This window comes from Corythoichthys intestinalis, chromosome 7, assembly GCF_030265065.1.
Source record: "Corythoichthys intestinalis isolate RoL2023-P3 chromosome 7, ASM3026506v1, whole genome shotgun sequence".
In the NCBI taxonomy this organism is placed as follows: domain Eukaryota; kingdom Metazoa; phylum Chordata; class Actinopteri; order Syngnathiformes; family Syngnathidae; genus Corythoichthys; species Corythoichthys intestinalis.
This window is the reverse complement of record NC_080401.1, coordinates 32,350,285-32,372,093: the sequence shown is the minus strand read 5'-3', so window position 1 is coordinate 32,372,093 and position 21,809 is coordinate 32,350,285. Positions and strand designations below refer to the sequence as shown.

The following is a 21,809-nucleotide window of genomic DNA, read 5'->3' as shown; positions in this document are numbered from 1 at the left end:
TTATCGGCTTGACATTGTCGGTTATCGGTTGGAATGAGGAGGAAATTATCGGTTATCGGTATCGGTTGAAAAATGTATTATCGTGCATCACTACTTTGCAAGACGAACGCACGATTGATTTTCTTGTGAGAGAAATCCACATGGGTTCCAAGAATGTTAGTTCAGGTGGTGAAAAAAAAGGAAAAAGATGACACTTACCATTGAAATGAAGATGAAAATGATAGAAAAATATGAGCGTGGTGTGCGCGTCCGTGAATTGGCTCGACGATACAGCCATAGAATGTCCACGATCTCGACGGTCCTTCTCCGACCTCCGTTCGCCAATTGTTATAAGTTAAGGTGACAGTTATTATTACTGTAACATCGCCAAAGGAATCACAAGGTTTTCAGGTTTTTAATCATTTATTTCAGAACTTGTGCAACACAACACACCTACTCTCCGCCACAGCTGACGCCAACAACAGAACACGAAAAGCGAAAGTAAAACTGCTAATGCACCTCTGTCGCTGTCACGTCAGCCACGCGGTGCGTCCAGGTACACCAGACTAAATATGTCCGCCACATTAGAACATGATTCGTTACATTATTAAAATTAATACTATTATTATATTATTATTCAGATTTTTATTTATAATTTGTTTTGCTATCCATAACTGCTGTTTGCAATAGTACCAGCAGTATTCATTAAGGATTTAGTGTAGGTTTTTGGGCTGTGAAACAAATGAATGGAATTATAATGTATTCTTATGGGAAAATCCTGCTCGACATATAGCCATTTCGACTTACAAACAAGGTCCTGGAACGAATTAATTCCGTATGTAGAGGTGCCACTGTATATAGGCATGTGCCGGTATGAGATACTGAGGGTATGATAATTTTAGGCCAAAATATCACGGTATCACGGTATTGTAATTACAGCTCTAAAATGTGTTACTTTTAAATATATGGGTTTAAAATGTATTTTTTTTTTCAATTGAAGAGGATATTTTATATTCCTTTTAGCAAATTGGAACATAAGTATAATGTTAAGTTAAAATAATTTTTTAAAAAATAACGAAAAATAACAGAAATATTCTAAATAAAATTAAAGTAATTGCTGTCCTTTAGGTGAGCGTAAACTCACAACTCAACATTATTACCATCAGAACAAAAATAATTGAATTTTTGACTCGTATCATGTTTACATAATACACACTTTCTCAACACAGACTGTTGCCAGAGAGAAAAAAACACCACGTTTTACCACAGCTAGACACACTAAACACGCTGGAGTAAACTCTCGTAGCTGCTGGGAAATGTTCATGACAGTGTTTACTAACATTTAATTTTGTATAAATGCAAAATCATATTGGAGGTATTGCCTCCTCTGCAGCCACCTTCCGCAAACATTTTTTACATGTCGGTTGGCCCGCCTCCTCTAAGCTGTGGCCATCTGCAAGTTTTCTGTTGCCGAAGTATTACTATACCAGCGATTTTGTTTTCTTTGATGGGGGGGAAAAGTTCAGGAGTTTCACCTCCTCCAGCCATCGTGTACCACAGCTGACTCACTGACACTGAGCAGCAGCTAGTGGGGCAGGGTTGAGCCTTGCAGCTGCAAGCGAGGGATTTCTCCCTGCATTTGGGACATAAAAGAATAGCTAATTCTCTAGGGGCGGTATGATGGAAAATTTTTGCAGTTTTCATACCAAAGTAAAGTATACCTAAAACCAGTAATCGGCACATGTATAACTGTATATAAAGTATATAATAGGATATACAGTGGGGCAAAAAAGTATTTAGTCAACCACTAATTGTGCAAGTTCTCCCACTTGAAAATATAAGTGAGGCCTGTAATTGACAACATGGGTAAACCTCAACCACGAGAGACAGAATGTGGAAAAAAAAAACAGAAAATCACATTGTTTGATTTTTAAAGAATTTATTTGCAAATCATGGTGGAAAATAAGTATTTGGTCTATACGAAAAGTTAATCTCAATACTTTGTTATGTACCCTTTGTTGGCAATAACGGAGGCCAAACGTTTTCTGTAGCACAAGTTTTTCTTACACTGTTGCTGGTATTTTGGCCCATTCCTCCATGCAGATCTCCTCTAGAGCAGTGAGGTTTTGGGGCTGTCGTTGGGCAACACGGACTTTCAACTGCCTCCACAGATTTTCTATGGGGTTGAGATCTGGAGACTGGCTAGGCCACTCCAGGACCTTGAAATGCTTCTTACGAAGCCACTCCTTTGTTGCCCTGGCTGTGTGTTTGGGATCATTGTCATGCTGAAAGACCCAGCCACGTCTCATCTTCAATGCCCTTGCTGATGGAAGGAGATTTTCACTCAAAATCTCTCGATACATGGACCTATTCATTCTTTCCTTTACACAAATCAGTCGTCCTAGTCCCTTTGTAGAAAAACGGCCCCAAAGCATGATGTTTCCACCCCCAAGCTTCACAGTGGGTATGGTGATCTTCGGATGCAATTCAGTATTCTTTCTCTTCCAAACACGAGAACCTGTGTTCCTACCATAAAGTTCTATTTTGGTTTCATCTGACCATAACACATTCTCCCAGTCCTCTTCTGGGTCATCCAAATGCTCTCTAGCGAACCGCAGACGGTCCTGGGCGTGTACTTTCTTCAGCAGGGGGACATGTCTGGCAGTGCAGGATTTGAGTCCCTGGCGGCGCATTGTGTTACTGATAGTAGCCTTTGTTACTGTGGTCCCAGCTCTCTGTAGGTCATTCACTAGGTCCCCCCGTGTGGTTCTGGGATTTTTGCTCACCGTTCTTGTTATCATTTTGACGCCACGGGGTGAGATCTTGCATGAAGCCCCAGATCGAGGGAGATTATCAGTGGTCTTGGATGTCTTCCATTTTCTAATAATTGCTCCCACAGTTGATTTCTTTACACCAAGCGTTTTACCTATTGCAGATTCAGTCTTCCCAGCCTGGTGCAGGTCTACAATTTAGTCTCTGGTGTCCTTCGACAGCTCTTTGGTCTTGGCCATCGTGGAGTTTGGAGTGTGACTGACTGAGGTTGTGGACAGGTGTCTTTTATACCGATAATGAGTTAAAACATTTGCCATTAATACAGGTAAAGACTGGAGCCTCGTTAACCCTCGTTAGAAGAAGTCAGACCTCTTTAACAGCCAGAAATCTTGCTTGTTTGTAAGTGACCAAATACTTATTTTTCACTCTAATTTGGAAATCTTTAAAAATCAAACAATGTGATTTTCTAATTTTTTCATTATTTCTCTTATGGTTGAGGTTTACCCATGTTGACAATTACAGGCCTCTCTAATCTTTTCAAGTAGGAGAACTTGCACAATTGTTGGTTGACTAAATACATAGTTGCCCCACTGTAAAATTACAGGGTTCCCGCGGGTCCTTTAAAAGTCATAAAATGTCTTAAATATAAAAGCTGAATAATCAAGGTCAAGGTTAAATTTAATGGAAAATTGCCGTAGGTCTTAAATTTCCAGATGATGCGTTTAATGCCAGGGAAATCACTCTAGTCCACCGTAAAACCTCTAATGGTGTATATTTGTTTTATTAATGGCCGTGCACTAAATACGAGAGTTTGGGATTGATATATGTTATACGTTACGTTGTCCGCATACTCTGTGTACATCTGCAACTTAAGTTGTCGCCATCACGCTATTTCCTGGGTATTCGCAATTGAAGAAGGCTTATTTAAGTGGTGGTTGGCCCCTGGTAAAAATAACAGTGGCCAGTGCAAAGTCTGCTAAAAGACTTTTTCGTTAATTGTTACAGACAATGGGGTCTATGGGGCGTCGAAGCTGTTGAGTCGCACATGAGAGGAGAAAAACACCAGTGGTCTGTGACAGCGGGTCTAAAAAATGATTACATATACTATAATTATTTTTTTTTTCTTCATCAGAAACTGGTTTGATCTTGAATAATATTTTTATAGTCTTAAAATGTCATAAAAAAAATTAAATTTGACTTTTAAAATGGTGCAAGAACCCTGAATATTACTTTTGGCCCAACACAGTTTTTTTTCCCTAGTATTTAGTTTCTGTCTTCTGTAAATTTGAGTTTGCCACCCTGACAAAATGAGACTGATCAGGAAGTTTGCGGGAACCAATTGCCAAGTAGTGAGACAGGAAAAATAATTGAAAGTGTTTGCGTGAGTGAGTGAACGTTTAATCTTGTCAGGTCCTCAAACCAGTTGAAACATTGATTGTTGATTTGTTTTGTTTTGATCATGTAGTGACTAAATTCCAATTAGTTTGATAGTTTTCATCATAAAGCCAAAATTAGTGCTTCCTCCTCCCCGTGATTACCATGTATGCACACCCCCACCCAAGCAACAGTTAATTGCCTCTGTCTGTGTGCGAAAAGATAGGACACACGTCTTTGTGCCAGTTGCGCGCCTTTGCTTCTAAAACAATTAAAAATACATCAATGAGCAATGTGGTTGCCCAGGGTGACATCCCTCTTTCACTCCCAGTGCGCACACATGCACACTTAAACACAAGTGCCTACACAGTTACACCATACATGTACGTAACCACCTAAATACACTCAGACAAACACGCACTTGAGTGAGCGAGGTTCACCCCGACATGTAAATGTTTTGAATACGTCCGTTTTTTCCCAACTCTAGTTGCACAGTCAAAGAAGGTGACCCTCACTGCGGAGGAGGATGTGGATGACGAAGATATGCCAGACTTCGGAGGTCTCACGCTGAGCGCGGAGGATGTACAACATTTCCTGCAACATGCAAATGGTACAGACAAGGCCACTCTCAGTGAGTTAAATATGCTTAAACACACATTTACAAATACAGACGCATACATTTAATGCGGTTTTAAAAAGTTTGGCACCCCTGACAATTTCCATTCTTTTCATTTATAAATTATTGGGCTTTAGGATCAGCGACTTCATTTTTTTGTGTCAAAAAAGTGATGGACTGAGTAATATTTCAGAAGTGAAACCAAGTTGATTGGACTAATTGAGGCTATGCATTAAATAAAAATATACAGTTATACTGGAAAAAACGAGACACACACAATATTTAAACGCACCCACTGAAATTTAGAAAAAACACAGAGGCACAAACGCCCTAGATGCACATACATAGTTAACCCTTTATGAGGCACTCACTTCACTGACTGACTGCCATTGATGGCGCTATACGTCTAATCCATATTGACTGGGAGGGCTGTCGGCAAATGATTGCTTTACTGCTCTCCTGCAGTTTTGACATTAAATTTTGCATCTTCTTTTTAACGCACTGGTTGCCATTGACGGCGCTAGACCATAGACTTCATAATGTATTGACAGGGCGCAGGGCCGATAAATAGGGGGCCTGCATTGTTGGCGAGGCCCTCAAAGCCGACTGAGTGAAATCACAAAGAGCTTTTTTGGTTGAAAATTATTTTGAATAAATGCTTAAATCCCTGAGTTCTTTATAGATATGGACGTAAAACAGTCTCGATTCTTGGTTAAAAGCAAAAAAAAAAAAAAAAAAATGTGGTTAGCATTTATTTTACGTAAATATGTTGAAGTACAATGCTAGTCTGTTAGTAAATGTACTGTAGCTAGTGGCCACCTTATGTAAACATAGCTTTTCCGGTGAAAATTCTTGTGAATAAATGCTTAAATCCCCAAATTCTTTACAGATATGGACGTAAAACAGTCTCGATTCTTGGTTAAAAGCAAAAAAAAAAAAAAAGTGCGGTTAGCATTTATTTTACGTAAATATGTCGAAGTACAATGCTAGTCTGTTAGTAAATATAGCTAGCGGCCGCTTTATGTAAACAGAGCTTTTCCGGTGAAAATTCTTGTGAATAAATGCTTAAATCCCCGAATTCTTTATAGATATCGATATAAAACAGTCTTGATTCTTGGTTAAAAGCAAAAAAAAAAAAAAGACATGCAGTTAGTATTTATTTTATGTAAATATTGCGAACTATGATGCCAATGCAGTAGCGGCTAATTTCTCCCATTGATTTTTTGTAACAACGTTTCAAAATGCATGCATGGTACTAAAAATATAATAATTACCTTGATTCCTCAAACAAATCACTCCAGAGACAATCCTTAATGTTTGTATGCAGTAAGCTTTCGTACTTTTTCAACAGAAATCCAGTGTTAGATCGCTGCGTGCGTGTGTTTGTGAATAGCTCCTCTTGATGTGAGCGACCCCCTACTTGAAGGCAAGGCACAGTGCATGACCGATCTGACCCGTCAATACAATTATGAAGTCTATGGCTAGACGTCTGAACGATTTTGACTAAGAAGGAGCGAATGAACGAATGTAACTGCGGACCGTCAAAGTGGATGCCAGTGGCATTGAAAAATGAGCATTCGCAGCCTTCTTTAAATTAATTGGAAGTCTATCGTTAGCTTCTGTAGCTAGGGGTTGTACCCCCAAGGCCCCGTCTTTCGCTGCCACCAAACTCCCTTGCATGAGCCCATGGAAAGGGGGACTGACGTTGCCTTTTTGGGCTGTGCCTGGCTGGGCCCCATTGATACAGGCTCGGCCACCTGACGCTCGCCTCGAGGCCCACCTCCAGGCCTGGCTCCAGAGCGGGGGGCCCGGTAGCCTGCGTCTGGGCAAAGGAAGAGGAGCGTTGAGAGCAGCCGGGTGAGGTGGCTCTGGCATCTGGTTCGGATGCATCCTGGATGCCTCCCCGGAGAGGTGTTCCGGGCATGTGCCACCAGCGGGAGACCCCGGGGATGACCCAGAACATGCTAGTGAGACAGGCTAGGTTTATACCGCAGGTCTTAATGCACGAATCCGATTTTTTCGTGTTTTTCAGACTTGAGTGAGGCATTAACTTGACGTTCTGAATGTGACAAGTCGCATAGAAGTGGACCATTTCAAATCCGATCTGGGTCACTTTCGTATGTGGTTTAAATGCGATCCGGGCCACGTTTTTCCAGAATGTAGCGGCGGTCTGAACTGTCAAGTCTCCCAAATCGGAATTCATGCAGCAATTACGTCAGCTAAGAGCGAGAGAGACAGGGCCGGTGTCTGTGCAGCTGTGCATTATTAGCGTTAGTTCCTAGTTTGAATGTGGCTTTTAGGGAAGGAGCGGGCTTGACAACAGTCATAAAAAATAAAATGGTTTGAGGATAAGCCTGAGAATTGTCAGTTTTCTCTCTGCTCCAAATAAGCAAAATTTCGAGATTGCTTACACGGCCGGGAGTCGGGGCAAACAGTCCGTATGTGTGTGTCATGTTTAGTCATTTGTTTTGATGCTCCTGTGCATGCGGGTCAGTTGCTCAGCACGTCTCGGACTGTGAATTAATGCGCATGCCTGATACTTGAACGGGCTCAATGGACAAAGGCAGTCTTAACGGGCACGCCCAAAAAAAAGACAAAAAATCGGAATTGTGCATTAAGACCTGCGGTATGAACCTAGCCTACGTCTCTCGGCTAGCGTGGAAACGCCTTGTGATCCTGCCGGACGGGCTGATTGAAGTCGCTGGGGAGAGGGAAGTCTGGGCTTCCCAGCTAAAGCTGCCCCTGCGACCCAACCCCAGATTAAGCGCTAGATATTGGATGGATGGATGTCTGTCCTTGTCAGTGGTAGACAATGAGTAGGGTTGGGCATCGTTTGAATTTGAACAATTTCGGTTCTGATTCCACTTTCGCTTCCGGTTCTGAACGATTCTTGATTCCGATTCTTTTAAGATGCAGGGTAAAAAAAAAATGCATGGTTTATATTAAAGTCTTAACTTCTCGATGATTTTTTAAATTATTATGTACTTCTCACAGGGCTAATTTTAACTTGTATATGAATATCAGTCTTTGAACTTGAGCAATTTTTTTCTCGCTTGGCAGTAGAGTTAGGCATCGTTTGAAATTGAATGATTCCGGTTCCGATTCCGATCCATGTTTCGATTCCGGTGGCGAATGATTCTCGATTCCGAGTCTTTTAAGAGGCAGGGTCAAAAAAAAAAAGGCAGGGTCCCCCCCAAAAAAATGCATGGTTTACAGTATATTAAAGTCTTAACTTCTCTAAGATCTTTAAAATTATATGAACTTCTCACAGGGCTAATTTTAACTTGTATATGAACTTGAGCAATTTTTTTCTCGCTCGGTGGTCAGGGCATCGAAACATGAAATCGAAATTTAAAAATTCGAACGATTCCGGGAGCATCGGAGTGATAGAACAGGTTCCCATCGATGCTTGATGCCCAACCCTAACAATGAGTGAAATTAACTATGAAATTAAAAAAGATAAATATAAATCACCTTTACAGTGTTATTGAGTGCCATAACCAGAGTGTTTTTCTCTGGTTGTATTCATTTTAATTAATTTTGATTTCATTAAAATGTTAATTATTCCTAATTGTATTCATTTATAATTGTATTAATTTATAAATAAATATACATTCATTTTTTTCACAGTTATTAATTAAAAAATTATATACTGTAATTATAATTGAGGCCTGACAGCCACACACAAATCATGTTTTGGACAAAGTAGGCCACATTAAATGTTAATGTTGTGGTGCGGGCGAGTCAAAATTTCAAGTCCACATATGTGGTCACCAGGTCTTAAAGAGGTTACTTACCCCTATAGACCCTACCCACGTGACGTCAAAACTCCGCTCTCCTGAATGGTACCGCCCAATTGTCCGTCAAAACATAGTGTTAACCTGTTACGGCTACGTACATTCCTCCTATTTACGGCGTGTTTTTCTGCTCCTTAACATTAATAATCAAAATGGTGAAGGCGTGTGTGGCTGTTGGTTGCACTAACAGAGAAGATGGAAGGAGAGACTTGTTTTTACCGTATTCCGAGGGATCCAAAGAGGAGAGCGAAATGGACGGCTGCAATTCGACGTGAAAACTGGGCACCAAAAAATCACCACAGACTATGTAATAGTCATTTTATATCCGGTAAGATGCATTTAAGATATACTTAGAGGGTTTTGGGCTGACAAATAACCACAATTAAGATCATTGCTAGGCTAATCGCCGACAACATACACGTATGTATGTAGTGAGAGTGCTATCTCTAAACCATATAAACATTAAAAGCCTTAACTCCATTGACAAACGACATGAAATACATTAGACTTGACAGTGGATGTTAGCAATAACAAAAGATTTTGAATTGAAAATTTCGTAACTCAGCTTTCCAAGCACAAGATAGATTCCTGCCGAATTTTCGTGGACGAGGACCTGTTTCACCCAACCAGCAACGAAGTATTTATAAGCCTTCAAGCTCTTGAAGTTTTTCAAATTTTCGTGAGAATAGGCTGATTTTGTGTGGACAAGATAATTGTAAATATCAGCGTAGCAGATGTCAGGCAGACAGGGCGAAGACAGTGGGTCGAAAAACATCGATTTGGGCATCAAATATGGATCTGGCGACTGTATAGAACGAAGCTTTTCCACATAACGCCTTTTATGCAACACATCCAGTGAGTTTACGGCATCAGAAAGCACCGGGTCTTCCATGAAATGCATTTTAAATTCCTCGATCAATTGAAACCAATGCTAATACAGAGACAAAATGACGGACAAGTGGGCGGAACCATACAGCGAGCACGTGGTTTTGTGACGTCGGTGGGTAGGGTCTATAAAGGGTTAAGCACACATACACACATGTGTGAAAACGCCCACACTTAAAATGCATTCGCACAAAAGCTTTTACAGACACAACTTCTCACTTTCACAAATAAAAACACCTAAAATACATATTCACACACTCGCACAAATGCCCTCAAAACCAAATACATTTAGACACTCAAGTACACACACTCTTCATGAAACCCACTAAAACACTTTAAAGGGCTTAGTGACTTAATGTGTGTGTACTTAGACGAAGAGGTGCCCCCGATCAAACACGGGAGCTGCATCACAGACCGCCGCAGCACCTTCCAGCCTCACCTTGCCCCCGTGGTGACCCCCAGTCAGGTAACATTTCATCAACTGTAAACACAAACGCAAAATCACTCAAATATGACTTCATGACAAATACACAACTGAATAAGAGGCACGAAAATTCACGAGAGGATTGAGAACTTACAGGAGTAAACACAGTTTGTCTACATCAGGAAAATAATTAGGAGTACAATTGACACGGAGTAAATGAGAAATATATTCCATGCGTTTTATGCAAATGATAAGCAGATTAAGTTCCATCAAGCTCATTTGAACACCACCTGAAAACTGAAAACACAATCATGCAGATATGATAAAGCTGCATCTGAATAACAAGGAGATCACGCCAAATTTATGCATCTGAGGCATTTGAGAAGATCTGACATTTAATCAAGGCAAGACAAGTTGCGGTCTCAAAGATGAGTTAGTTTCAAATTAGGGTTTCAAGACAGGGTTCGTGTTTCATCGGAGGTTAGTGTTTGCCCCTTGTTGCCATGGCCTTTCATACGCAACACAATTTATGATGAAGATAAATAATTTTGACACTTTCTTCCAACATGCAGACTTCCTCTTTTTAAAAAAAAAAAAAAAAAAAAAAAGGGCGAGTTTGAGCCACTTTCTCTGGCAGGCGGCGGGGTTAACAGAGTGTGACATTTACATCTCGTCTCATTGCAACGCTCTGGAAGTGTTCAATTTGGCTTCTGATGTTACTGAGGGGAAAAAAAAAAAGTCTCAAAAATCATTGGTTCCACCAGCTGCCGTTTGCTGACTGCTCCATGCTCCGTTTTAGTATCCTTAGTGGTCCGATTAATGCAATACTCCGTCGCTGTGCAAGCCTTCACAAGAAGGTAAACGGACTTTGAAAAGTCTAATCATTTAAAAAAAAAAAAATATATATATATATATATATATATATATATATATATATATATATATATATATATATATATATATATATATTAGGGCTGTCAAACGATTAAAATTTTTAATCGAGTTAATTACAGCTTAAAAATTAATTAATCATAATTAATCGCAATTAATCGCAATTCAAACCATCTATAAAATATGAAATATTTTTCTGTAAATTATTGTTGGAATGGAAAGATAAGACACAAGATGGATATATAGATTCAACATATGGTACATAAGGACTGTATTTGTTTATTATAACAATAAATCAACAAGATGGCATTAACATTATTAACATTCTGTTAAAGCGATCCATGGATAGAAAGACTTGTAGTTCTTAAAAGTTTAAATGTTAGTACAAGTTATAGAAATTTTATATTAAAACCCCTCTTAATGTTTTCGTTTTAATAAAATATGGAACATTTTCAATCAAAAAATAAACTAATAGCCCGCCATTGTTGATGTCAATAATTACTTACACAATGCTCATGGGTTCTGAAGCCTATAAAATCAGTCGCACCCAAGCGGAGGGCGGCAAAACTCCATAAAACACAAGTGAGCGTTTCACTGTACTGTCTTTTAAATCTGTCTGAGCGGGGCATCTGCGTTAATTGCGTCAAATATTTTAACGTGATTGATTTGAAAAATTAATTAACGCCCGTTAATGCGATAATTTTGACAGCCCTAATATACATATACAGTGGTACCTCTACATACGATCGCTTCAAGAATTCAGGGATTTAAGCATTTATTCACAAGAAATTTCAACGTAAAAAGCTCTGTGTTTCCACTCGGTCAGCTTTGAAGGAGATAGGCCCACTATATTAATCGGCCCTGCATCCTCTGCCCCATCAATATACAGTGGTACCTTTACATACGATCGCTTCGACACACGAACTTTTCGACATCCGACGTAAAATTTGACTCGCCATTTGTTTCTACATCCGACGACATGCTCAAAATACGACGACAATGGCAGCACCGCAGACGAATGCACGGCGGATTTTCTTGTGTGACAAATCAACACAGGTTTCAGAAAAGGTTGGTACAGGTGGTGAAACAAGGAAAAAGTTGACGCTTACCTTCTAAATGAAGATGCAAATGACAGAAAAATATGAGCGCAGGGTGGGCATCCGTGAAATGGCTCAACAATACATCTCCACGGTCCTCCTCCGACCATCGTTCGCCAGTCTTTATAAGTTAAGCTGACAATTCTTATTGTGGTAACATCTCCAGAGAAATCGCCAGCTTCGCCACGTTTTCATCATTTCTTTCACAACTTATTCAACACAAAACGCCTGCTGTCTGCCGCAATTGACGATGTTCTCAAGAAAGCATTGAAAGCGAAAGTAAACTTTCACCCGCTCCCCTCCCTCTTTGTCACGTCAGCGCCGCGGTGCCTTCAGGTACAGAAAAAAACGTCCGCCTTATTAGAACCCGTTTCGTTACACTATTACAGGAATTATTATTATTATTACATTATTAATCCGATTTTTATTTATTATTTATTTGTTTTGCTATATGTAATTGCCATTTGTAATAGTACCAGCAGTATTTTTTAAGGATTTAGTGCAGGTTATTGGGCTGTGGAACGAATTAATGGAATTATAATGTATTCCTATGGGAAAATCCTGCTCGACATACGACCATTTCGACTTACAAACAAGCTCCTGGAACGGATTAACTTCGTATGTAGAGGTACCACTGTATATATGTGTGTGTGTGTATGTATGTATATCCATATACTGTATATTAGGGCTGTCAAATGATTAACATTTTTAATCGAGTTAATTACCGCTTAAAACTCAATTAATTGTAATTAATCGCAATTCAAACCATCTATAAAATATGCCTTATTTTTCTGTAAATTATTGTTGGAATAGAAAGACACAAGACGGATATATACATTCAACATACGGTACATAAGTACTGTATTTGTTTATTATAACAATAAATCAACAAGATGGCATTAACATTATTTAACATTCTATTATAGCGATCCATGGATAGAAAGACTTGTAGTTTTTAAAAGATAAATGTTAGTACAAGTTATAGAAATTTTATATTAAAACCCCTCTTACTATTTTCGTTTTAATAAGATTTGTAAAATTTTCAGTCAAAAAATAAACTAGTAGCTTGCCATTGTTGATGTCAATAATTACACAATGCTCATGTGGTGCTGAAACCCAGAAAATCAGTCGCACCCAAGCGCCAGCAGAGGGCGACAAAACACCAAAAAAACACAAGTAACAAGTGGACATTACACTGTGCTGTCATTTTAATCTGTTTGAGCGGGGCATGTGTGTTAAATGCGTCAAATATTTTAATGTGATTAATTTAAAAAATTAATTACCGCCTGTTAATGCAATAATTTTGACTGTCAAAATTATCCCTTAATGTCCATAAACGGCCTCATTGAAATCTGTTTGAGGCAATGCGAGAGCGGCTCATTCAGTGCATGCGTTAATTGCGTCAAATATTTTAACGTGATTAATTAAAAAAATTAATTACCGCCTGTTAACGCGATAATTTTGCTCTCGCATTGCCTCAAACAGATTTCAATGATGCCGTTTATGGACATTAAGAGTGAAGAGAATGCCACCGACCGCTTGGGGGCAGAGCAGCGCTGTTCCATACTAATGTTATTCCTTCTAATAGTGGGAGAATTAGTAGTTGTGAGACGTTTATGCTGTTGCTTTGTGCTCCACACATATTTCGGTAAGTTTGCTTTCTTTTAGTGGCAATTATGTGTCCCTTGTTGTACTTTGGGTAAGATATGCTCAGAGATATATCTGTTATAAAGGCGAGTGGACACAGGCGTTCTTTGGGCTGCGCCGTTTATTGGCATATGCTTCTGCAACTCCTTCACAACAAACAGAAGTATCAATTAGTGAAAGCACAACAAAAATAATATTGCTATCTCTCAAAAAAAAATTGTTCACAAAAAGAAAAGCACTTCAGTCTGTAGTAATGAGGCCCTATTCTCACACAGCTAAACAACAATGCAAAGTGAACTGGCATTACTCAAGAGTTTGGTCACTCAATTCTTATTATTGTTATTTTTATTCTTTTTCTTATTATATTAACTCTACTTTTGATTGAAAATTGTACAAATTTTATGAAACGAAAATATGAAGAGGGGTTTTAATATAAAATTACTAGGGCTATCAAACGATTAAAATTTTTAATCGAGTTAATTACAGCTTAAAAATTAATTAATCGTAATTAATCGCAATTAATCGCAATTCAAACCATCTATAAAATATGCCATATTTTTCTGTAAATTATTGTTGGAATGGAAAGATAAGACAAGATGGATATATACATTCAACATACGGTACATAAGGACTGTATTTGTTTATTATAACAATAAATCAACAAGATGGCATTAACATTATTAACATTCTGTTAAAGTGATCCATGGATAGAAAGACTTGTACTTCTTAAAAGATTAATATTAGTACAAGTTATAGAAATGTTATATTAAAACGCCTCTTAATGTTTTCGTTTTAATGAAATTTGTAAAATTTTCAATCAAAAAATAAACTAGTAGCCCTATTCTGTTCTCAGTGTGTGTGAGTACACAAATTGACAGATAGCGAACATAAGTTCCAAAAAGAAATCAGACGGTGTGGCAAAGTTGCATGGGCTTTACTGAAGTCATCTCTTTTTGACAAGAGCACGTTTCTTGTATTTTTGTAAAACTGAAAATAACAAGGCAATGTGTCAGTAACTTGCATAAATCACAAAATAACATAAAATTTACACACACGTGTCCATTTGAGCAGTAGCACTAGCCAGTTAGCTCACAAGCATCTAATAATGTAACTGCATTTCACCATATATGTGAACAAATTCAAATACACATCATCAATAACTATCTAATGCTCATGAATATAAACAAAGGAGGAATATAACTCACAAGCGATGCATGTATTAGACACAAACAGTGTGATGGGCTATGAGAACTGCCACTGAATACTGGATGCGGACGTTAGCTGGTCTGAATAATACTGTCTCTTAGTGTGAGTTCGCGTCGACGTATAATCACGTCAGAAAAGCGCGCCGAAGCCCAAATAATCAGCTGCACTGAATCGCCAGCAGAGGGCGACATTACGCCACATAACATATGCAAGTCACACCCAAGCGCCAGCAGAGGGCGGAAAAACTCCATAAAACACAATTAACAAGTTGGCCTTTCACTGTACTGACATTTAAATCTGTCTGAGCGGGCCTAGTGCGTTAATTGCGTCAAATATTTTAACGGGATTAATTTAAAAAATTAATTAACGCCCGTTAACGCGATAATTTTGACAGCCCTAAAAATTACTATAACTTGTAACTGTAACATATATCTTTTATGAACTACAAGTCTTACTATCCATGGATCACTTAAACAGAAAGAATGTTAATAATGCCATTTGTGGATTTAATGTTATAATAAACAAATACAGCACTTATGTACAGTATGTTGTATGTATATATCCGTCTTGTGTCTTATCTTTCCATTCCAACAATAATTTACAGAAAAATATGGCATATTTTAGAGATGGTTTGAATTGCGATTAATTGCGATTACTTACGATTAATTAATTTTTAAGCTGTAATTAACTCGATTAAATATTTTAATCGTTTGACAGCCCTAATATGTACGTATGTATATGTATATATATTTTTTTAAAATCCTCATCTCGCCCACCCAAGCAGTATGGTCTCTCCTTTCAAGCTCGGGTCCTCTACCAGAGGCCTGGGAGCTTGAGGGTCCTGCGCAGGATCTTAGCTGTCCCTAGGATTGCGCTCTTCTGAATGGAGATGTCGGACGTTGTTCCTGGTATCTGTTGGAGCCATGCACCCAGCTTGGGGGTTACTGCCCCTAGTGTCCCTACTGGCACCACTCTTTCCTTCACTCCCCACATTTTCTCCAACTCTTCCTTCAACCCCAGCAGTATTTTGCTTTACAAAAAACATCAGTTGAAAGAAATTGATACATTTTCTAGATAAGAGAACTCCTATATGATATCAGGTCAAGCCCATATCAAGTATTTTTCTCCACATCTTAATACCTTTTAATGCCGGGACACTTATAATACAGCCCAGCTGTAAGCTTTCACTAAACAGTTATTATCTGACCAAATTCAGTCTACGTAGCAGATGCAAAACCATGAACACTAGAGTTGTCCGATAATTACTTTTTAACCGAAATCCTGATATTGTCCAACTCCGAAAATCCTATGCTTATATCAAACCGATACCGATATATGCGGTAGTGGACTTAACATATTCAGTAGCCACACCTGCCTGTTAGTGGTGATGACTACTGGATGTTGTGTGGATTACTTAAATACTTGCAGTGCAGGTAAAATATACAAAATTAAATTATTCTAGGGTTTCTCTGATAGTGACTTTTCAACTGATAACCGATATCCCGTTATTGTCCAACGATATAATTTTAAAATGCTTTAATCAACTCTTAATTATTACACTGTGCCTATATGGAATGTCAATACAAATTCGACTCCTTCACACATTGACATAGGAAAGCGCGGCAGACATTACAATTGCAAACATGTTAGGGTCGGAACGTATGAAAAGTCCAAACAAGTGCACTTAAAGGCTCTTAGTAATTACCATGAATATCCGTGACCAAATGCTAGTGGGCTAATGTGGTTAACTGACTCTAGATGCGACCGACAGACAATTATATTTTTTAAATAATTATTACTACAGTTGTACCTCTACATACGATCACTTCGACACACGATCTTTTCGACATCCGACGTAAAATTTGAGCCGCCATTTGTTTCTTCATCCGACGAGTTGCTCGAAATACGACGACATGACAGCACTGCAAACGAACGCACGGAGGATTTTCTTGTGTGAGAAATCAACACAGTTTTCAAAAAAAGTTGATACAGTTGGAGAAACAAGGAAAAAAGTGATGCTTACCTTTGAAATGAAGATGCAAGTTATAGAAAAATATGAGCTTGGGGTGCGCGTCCCTGAACTGGCTCAACAATACAGCTCCATGGTCCTCTTCCGACCACCGTTCGCCACTATTTATAAGTTAAGGTGACAATTATTATTGTGGTAACATTGCCAAGGAAATCGCCAGCTTCGTCACGTTTTTATCATTTATTTAAGAACTTATCCAACACAAAACGCCCATTGTCTTAAGCAGTTGACTGCTCTCAAGAAAACGAAAGTATTATCTCTACCGCACCGACCTATCTCACTGAGACGTCAGCTTCGCGGTGCGTTCAGGGACAGTAAAAAGTGTCCGCCATATTAGAATCCGATTCGTTACATTATTTACAGGAATAATTATTAATTATTCTTCTTATTATTATATTATTCTGAATTATTTATTTATAACTTATTTGTTTTTCTATGTTTAATTGCCATTTGTAACAGTGCCAGCAGTATTTATTAAGAATTTAGTGTATGTTTTTAGGCTTTGGAACGAATTAATGGAATTATAATGTATTCCTATGGGAAAATCCTGCTCGACATACGACCATTTCGACTTACAAACAAGGTCCTGGAACGAATTAAATTCGTATGTAGAGGTACCACTGTATTATACTTTTTGTGTTCGACCGATCAAAATTTAGGAAATCGGTCATGATCGATCATTTGGCACCTTTATTTTCAAACAAGGTTAGTTACTCAAATTACAGTTTGAATCCTTGTTTAGAATTTTAGACCTGGGATAAACTTTTTAAGTGTGGTTTTAAACAGCCTACCGTAATTCAATTGAATTCTCTAGCTGCCATTGATGGCAAGAGAAAACTAATCCATTTTAAAATAGATTTTATATATTTATATACCTATGCAAGCAGTGAATGAGTCAAGGTTTAAGCCTGGACTAGGCTTTCAAACATGTGGTAGGGATTGGAACGAGGTTTCAGATCCAGATTTGGCTTAAAAACTGGGGTGGGCAAACCAGTCAGCCACTCAAGGGCCGCTGTGCCTCGAACCGATCCAGCAAAGACCGTTTAACCAGTGACGTTTCTTCCGAAACAAGAAGCGCCTGAAGCATTCAAATGATTGCACTTGTAAGACACCTGAATGGTGAAAAGGTGTCCTCTTGATAGGTCGGAACAAAAACCCGCACCCACTGCGGCCCTTTGTAGAAAAGTTTGCCCACCACTGCTTTAAAGGGTTTCAAACAAAGAGTAGTAATTTAAAGAAGCCTTGCTTAGGGTTTAAAATGTGTATTATCTCTATATTGATCTACATTTACCTTATTTCTTTAAACTCATTGCATTAAAAGTCAACTCAGCCTTTCATTATGTTCATTCTGCTTCAAACTACAGCATCTTTTGAACACGGTGAGTCCATGTGCAAGTAGAAAAACTCCAACTGGTTGTTAAACAGTTATCACCACCGCAGCTCCTATTTTTCCATTTTGGCTGTGACTCATTTCTCATTAAGGAAACTTTTATATATCAGTTTTTTTCCAACGGCGATTCTTGTTTGTATGCCGCACGGCAGGTCAAAGCCGTGCTAGAGCGCCTGTACGACAACAAAAAGATTGCCAGCGCCACTCACAACATCTACGCATACAGGTCAGTAACACATGCGAGTGTTTTCCTCTTGTCTCCAAATGTTGTGTGACTTCAATTAAAGGTCAAAAAAGAATTGTCATGCCATTTGTGTGTGTTTCTGTGTACGTGTTTTGTAGATACACACTTGCCTGTTTGCCTTTTTGTGCATTTTCCTCTTTTTTTAGCACACTCTAATGAGGTGCAGCTGCTGAAGCGCTGCCTGGCTGACCGGGGAGGAGTCACTGACATTTAAAGCAGACTTCACTGGCGGTGACAAGTCGACCAAACTCTTTTTTTTTTTTAATTATTTTTTTCTACACACTTGGCGCGTGTGTGTTAGGATCTACTGCGAGGACAAGCACAGCTTCCTGCAGGACTGCGAGGACGACGGTGAGACGGCGGCAGGTGGCAGGTTGCTCCATTTGCTGCAGGTGAGCGTTCCATTAGGTGCGCAGTCATCCCAAGACAGACCTCCCGGCTGAAAACAAAGGGACGAATCATTTAGAGTAGGAATTCTTGAACATTTTCCGTTTTTTTATTTTTTTTTTTAGCTCATTCAGCAATATGTACAGTGAAAGATGTACGAAAGGTTTATATGTTTTACATTTGGGTTGGTACTTTTTATGAGTTTGGGACATTTTATTTCAGGTTAAATTAGGGTTAAGTAAATAGCCGTTGACAGGAATAGGCGTCAAATACATTTTGACTGGGAGGGGCTAGCACCCATGGTTTGATTGCTTTCAGCCCCTCCCAGTCAAAATGGATTGGACGCCTATTGCCGTCAATGGCCGTCAATGAGTTAATTTTGGCCAAACATTCCTGTTATTTGTACGTAGCTGCACAGTCACACCATTCCATCATTGCCAGCCTTTCAAACTGGATTGGATGTCTCTTGCTGTCATTGGCAATTAGTTATCTCATTGGCTTCCATTCAGTGTTTCAGTGCCATTGACATATAGAAAGAAAGCAGTAAAAAAAAAAAAAAAGTCCTAGCATGTGTCGGACGCCCTCGTCAATGGCAGACAATGAGTTGAATAAGTACTAAGTACTGTATTACATACTGTATGTGCATGTACATAATCGGTTTTCACTAGGGATGTGATGAAAACCTAAAGGCTAAACACGTAAGCAATTAATTTTTTCTTTCAGTTTTAAAAAATGTATTTTATTTCATTATTTTTTCCGATTAATGCCATTGGCCTTCGCACGGTCCCGAGGAAACGGTGTCACCCTCTCAAAAGCCTCTGCCACAGAAGGAGTTGGTACAGTGGGAGCGACTTTTTTTTTTTTTTTTTTTTTTTCCGTTTTTGTGAGCTTCTTCTATTCGTTGTATTGTTCTGGGTTTTTTGTAAGACAAGTGGGTGATTAAACTTAAGGCAGAAAAAAATCTTAAGCACTATACCCCCTAGAGACACTTTAGCAGAACAGATTTTACAGACGGCTCTCCGAACATCTTTTTTTGATACCTCAAATACTTCCAAACCGCAGACATGTTGGCTGTGAACCACACGTGTTGGCAAGATTGCGTCAGCCAACGTGTTGCTTCTCATTTTGTTTTGATTTCGTCATGGTTTCGTCAGGTTCTTCATACTTTACGGTCGTACACTTTCAGTCTTCAAAACATTTCAACTGAAATGCACTTATAGCTGTTTTCGGCAGATAGTTTTTGGCGCAGAATTTTTGGTCACATGTCTGGTTTTCACTATTATTTCTAGGCACCAGGATGCCACAATATTAAGGATGTAACGATACATGTAATAGTATTGAACCGTTTCGGTACATGGTGCTTGGTTCGGAACGGACGCGTACCGAACGAGTTTCTGACGTATTATAACCCTTACTTTTCGAGGCTGTGAGTCGATCGGGTTCCAGTTTCTTTGTGTAGATTATATTTACTCCGTCTTCTCTACTATAATGAGGACCAACACGGTAGGACAGTATAACCCAGAAACGTCAACGGCGCGACAACGTGGCCGCCGCGAGAATGCAGTGAAACGCGGGCGTTACAGTCAATCAGCCAATGCACACCAGTCGCAGTGCGGCCGCGTGTTAGATGCGTCCCAGAAACGGCTCAACGCGACGCACGCAAAAAGAACGGCAGAGTTTATTATTTGATTATTTGACGTGGCCCTCCTGCGTCAATACTACTACCGGTAGCTAGGATCGGGCCGGAAGTCACTCGTGTAAAAATACGGTGGATCCGGTCGATTTTCAAACTAATATGCAATCGTACTTTTTGAGTCCATCAGATCTAAGTGGTAGGTCGTGGTACAATTGACTTGTCTTTGGTGATTTACTGCTGTGTTCTCAGCTATAATAATAACCAACATGGCCCCGTGTTCAATACAAAACCCTCCTACCACAACAAAAAAAGTAGGAACTAATAATCATATAGGAATGAAAGTTATACAACATAAAATATACAATATAAATGAATACTACATCACATTTGTAAAATATCAACACATAATTACATATATAATAGCCCATTTAAATAAAATAAATTGAAATGAGCTAAAACACCTGTAATTAAATAACAAGAATAATACACACATCCTGCTTACACAATTAAATGTATTAATTTCTGTGTGGCGCTTTAACTTGAGAAAATCCACCAATAAAGATTTTGAAAACCGTTAATAAGAAAAAAAAAAATGTTTCACTGAGGCATTTCATTTGTAAAATACATGTTAAAATCTTTGTCATTGGGAATGCTTTTCTCTTTAGCACAGGACTTCTTTTTTCTTCTTTCTTTCAGAAAAAAAGCTGACCAATATGCGAGGTCTGAAAGGCAAATTGTTGTTGGATTATCTTTAAATACCCGCTACTTTTTGAGCAGAATTCTAGCTTTGTATAGGCTAATGTTCCTATTTTTGAAAGCACAAAAGTGTAATAAACAACTAGCACATTTATATTTGTTTTCTTACTGTGCCGAAAATGAAACGAGCCGTGACCTCAAAACCGAGTTACTTACCGGAATGAGATTTTTGTGTACCGTTACACCCCTACGCAATATGGCACCAAAGGACTAATTTTGGTTAAATGAAGCAGCTCAACTCAGTTTAACAAAGTTTCATGGTACCAAAAAGCCCCAATACATTGGCCAAGTAAAACTTTGGCCAATCTAATCTGGGTTTTTTAATGACGTTTAGCTACAGTGCCTTGCAAAAGTATTCGGCCCCCTTGAACCTTGCAACCTTTCGCCACATTTCAGGCTTCAAACATAAAGATATAAAATTTTAATTTTTTGTCAAGAATCAACAACAAGTGGGACACAATCGTGAAGTGGAACAAAATTTATTGGATAATTTAAACTTTTTTAACAAATAAAAAACTGAAAAGTGGGGCGTGCAATATTATTCGGCCCCCTTGCGTTAATACTTTGTAGCGCCACCTTTTGCTCCAATTACAGCTGCAAGTCGCTTGGGGTATGTTTCTATCAGTTTTGCACATCGAGAGACTGACATTCTTGCCCATTCTTCCTTGCAAAACAGCTC

The 21,809-nt window shown here is 38.9% G+C and overlaps 1 protein-coding gene across 2 annotated transcripts in view; it reads left to right on the top strand.

Annotated features, from left to right (window-relative positions):
- impact (impact RWD domain protein) overlaps positions 1 to 21,809 on the top strand; it is an 83,309-nt gene that overhangs the window by 20,737 nt on the left and 40,763 nt on the right. The window contains exons 6-9 of one of the 2 annotated variants that reach the window (XM_057841187.1): positions 4,613 to 4,735; positions 9,795 to 9,889; positions 18,260 to 18,333; positions 18,653 to 18,743. In XM_057841187.1, the coding sequence (XP_057697170.1) occupies positions 4,613 to 4,735; positions 9,795 to 9,889; positions 18,260 to 18,333; positions 18,653 to 18,743 (383 nt within the window). Of the gene's footprint in view, positions 1 to 4,612; positions 4,757 to 9,794; positions 9,890 to 18,259; positions 18,334 to 18,652; positions 18,744 to 21,809 lie in introns of both variants that reach the window. The other variant, XM_057841186.1, reaches the window with a different exon arrangement.